Source organism: Theropithecus gelada, unplaced genomic scaffold, assembly GCF_003255815.1.
Source record: "Theropithecus gelada isolate Dixy unplaced genomic scaffold, Tgel_1.0 HiC_scaffold_6902, whole genome shotgun sequence".
In the NCBI taxonomy this organism is placed as follows: domain Eukaryota; kingdom Metazoa; phylum Chordata; class Mammalia; order Primates; family Cercopithecidae; genus Theropithecus; species Theropithecus gelada.
The window spans coordinates 1-3,300 of record NW_020263588.1 but is presented as its reverse complement, the minus strand read 5'-3'; the positions used below and the strand labels follow the sequence as shown (position 1 = coordinate 3,300).

General features: G+C 52.2%; 1 protein-coding gene across 1 annotated transcript; it reads right to left on the bottom strand.

Annotated features, from left to right (window-relative positions):
- Positions 1-188: 188 nt before the first annotated feature.
- LOC112617960 (POTE ankyrin domain family member H-like) lies at positions 189-1,883 on the bottom strand (the record flags this gene model as incomplete). The annotated part of the gene is made up of 3 exons (XM_025374600.1): positions 1,300-1,883; positions 522-636; positions 189-362 (listed from the first exon to the last, which is right to left on the bottom strand). Coding segments are annotated over exons 1-3 (873 nt in total), but the record flags the coding sequence as incomplete, so codon positions are not given.
- Between the last annotated feature and the right edge of the window lie 1,417 nt (positions 1,884-3,300).

Here is a 3,300-nt window from a genome sequence, read left to right as displayed (position 1 = left end):
CTGTACCCTCAAATGCTTCTTTGAAAGTAACAATATTTAAAATAAAATCTTAGATAATTAAGTCATTTCAAAATATTTTCATTCAGGTTATGCTTGAGCTTCCAAATATGGAAAACTGGCCCTTACACAGGTCACTGTTAAAATGAATGCATTTCAGTATTTTGAAAAGAAAACTGGTAGATCTATACCTTGTTTTTTGATTCAATAGCAGCACCATGTAAAAGCAGTGCTTTGGCCATTAATTTATCTTCATTGTAGACAGCATAGTGTAGAGCAGTATTTCCATACTCATCTGGAATATTTGGATCAGTGCCATGTTCTAGCAACATTAATGCACATTCATCTTCTTGGCATTGTACGGCCTGTCAGTGTTAGACCAAAAACAAATTATAAATGCTAGGAATTCAAAGTAACATTCCACAGCTTTCACCAACTAGTTACATTTAAAGGAGAAAACTCATTTTTATGCTATGTATTGAAATCAAACCCATCTCACACTGATATAGTCGGCTACTGCATACCTTTGTCAGAGCTGTCCTGTTTTTGTTGTCAAGGACATTAAGTTGACATTGTCTGTCCAGCAGGAGTTTTACTACTTCCGAATTCCCATTGGCAGAGGCCAGATGTAGAGCAGTCCTAGGAGAGTGAGAAGACTTTTTAGGAAATTGTTAGTGCACTANACTATTTTCTACCTTCAGAAATGTTTTTGTTTGAAAGGAGGGAGGAAAAGCTTCAGTTGAGATTAAGTCCTAATGCTCCAACTTTAAATCTCTCAGCTTGCTCATGCCCAGCAGGTAAACATGAAGTTTTCAAAGATGGAAGGATCCTGAGAGATAGTAGAATACGCCTGCCACATAATAGGTGTCTGGCTTATGTCTGATGACTAAATGGACTGAAAGAATGGATAAACGCAGCTTGGGAGTTCAATATTTTTAAAGGAAACTGCTGTAGAGTAGGAGAATATATTTGCAACAGTAATAATCATTTATATTTGCTATTTTAATTTTCATAAGTACATAACTCAACTAAAATGAATCACACTTTTTACACATGTTAACCTATATATAATGAAAAGATAATTATATAATAAAATGTATATACAATAAAATCTACAGGAACAGGTAAACAGAATCTCTCTACTTCNTGTGCCCTGACCTCTGACCTCGCTGAGGTTTCCACACCCAGGGTGGTGTGGGGCCTGCGGAGACAAGAAAGCCAGGCCCCCCTCCTCCCCCACCAGGAGGGTATGTTCCCATCATCCCCCCACGTCCCTCCTCCTCCCAGCCCAGGCCCGGTTACCTCTTTTGCTTGTCCGTCTTGTTCACGTCAGTGTCCCTGAGCATGACGATGAGATCCTTTCTGGGGACTTTACCCCACCAGGCAGCTCTGTGGAGCTTGTCCAGATCTTCTCGACGGACGTGGTACCTCGGCTCCATGAAGGCGCTATCGTCGTATTCTTCCCAAGCGCCCACGTTGCTCTTGCTGCTCCTGACTGTCTTCACAGCGGAGTCACCCTGCTCTCCAGAAGCGCCCAGGTTGCTCTTGCCGCTCCCCCTGCGGCAGGGGAGGCAGTGGCAGCACCACTTGGCCATCTTGCTCCTGAGTGTCTTCATAGCAGAGTCGTCCTGGTCTCCAGAAGCGCCCACGTTGCTCTTCCTGCTCCCCCTGCAGCAGGGGAGGCAGTGGCAGCACCACTTGGCCATCTTGCTCCTGAGTGTCTTCCTAGCGGAGTCGTCCTGGTCTGCAGAAGCGCCCAGGTTGCTCTTTCCGCTCCCCCTGCAGCAGGGGAGGCAGTGGCAGCCCCACTTGCCCATCTTCCTCCTGAAACCAAATGGCTTCTTCACAGAGGACGCAGCCGGCATGGAACCGACTTCAGCCACCATCTGCTTTTAACAGCAGATCCCGTCTACCAACCAGTTTCACCAACTAGCAGGTAACTCCGGGTTTCCGATCTGTTTGAAGAGACAAATCAATCCCAGCCAAAACCTGCCAACCCCAGCAGGGGAGCCCAGCCCACCCCACCCAGGGAAAACCCACGCCCACCCCAGGAAGGGCCAACCCCCCCCCAATAAAACACCCAGCCCACCCAAGGGAATGCCAAACCCAGCAGAGAAAAGGTCAAGCCCAGCAAAGGAACTAGGGAGGAAAGGTCAACCCAAAGGAGAAAACGTCAATCCAAGGAGGTCCGAGGAGGAACAGAAGGCCAAGCGACCGACGCTAAGCCAAGCAAAGAACTCAAAGCCAAGCCAAGCCGCTACGCGCGTGTGCCGTGCGCGTGCAAGCCGTTACAGGCCAGCCAGTTACCAGTCACGCGCGTGTGGCGTGCGTGTACAAGCCGTTACAAACCAGCCAAGCCGTTAGGCGTGTGGCGTGCGCGTGCAAACCGCTACAGGTCAGCCAGTTACGCGCGTGCGGCGTGCGTGTGCAAGCCGTTACAAACCAGCCAAGCTGTTAAGCGCGTGTGGCGTGCGCGTGCAAGCCGTTACAGGCCAGTCAAACCGTTACAGGCCAGCCAAACCGTTTCGCGCGTGCGGCGGGCGCGGGCGGCGGGCGCGTGCGGCGGGCGCGTGCATCTCAGGTGGCGCCAGTGCACGTGGCACAGACAGTGGCGGATCCGTGCAACCCGCATGGTTAAGTCTTGGCGCCAGGAATGTCACTGACAGCCTTGTGTTCCCAGCAAACTTCGCCGGAGTCAGCGGAGCTTTCAGGCCATTGAGAAGCCTCCGGTGGGGGAAAAAAGCCTCTTGAAGCAGGACTGGGCCTGAGCGCCTGGAACCTGAGGATGCTGACAGCCTCCTATGAAGAAAGCCCCCAAGACACTCCTGGCCGTGCTGTTGTCCCTGGCAGCGGCTGCAGCTCGGAACTCGGGCTGAGGGAGCTGGCTGCAAATGGCCTCAAAATCGCGGAGCACAAGACGCCCACCGAGCCCAGTGCCTGCCTGAGGTGCCTTCCACACTTGCTCCTCTTTGGTCGGCACACAGAACACGAGGCCATCAGCGAGGGGGCACTTGCGGTCACAGGATCGCGGCCACCTCCTGCCCCGGTGCCCCCTGCCTGGTGTCCAAGCCAGAGCCAACAGCTGTGGGGCTTCTGGCCTGGGGGGCTCTGCTCCACTGGCATGCAATAGGGTCAAGGTGCAGGCTGCTGTGTCCAAGCTGGCAAGAGGAGGCTTGGAGGAGCACCTCCCACGGATGGGGAGATGCAGAAAGTCACCCCCCTGTGCAGATCCTGGGAACAGGACACTGTTCCCGCCTCCCTGGTGCTGGCGTCTGAGCTGGACCAGGGCAGTGGCACCTCAAC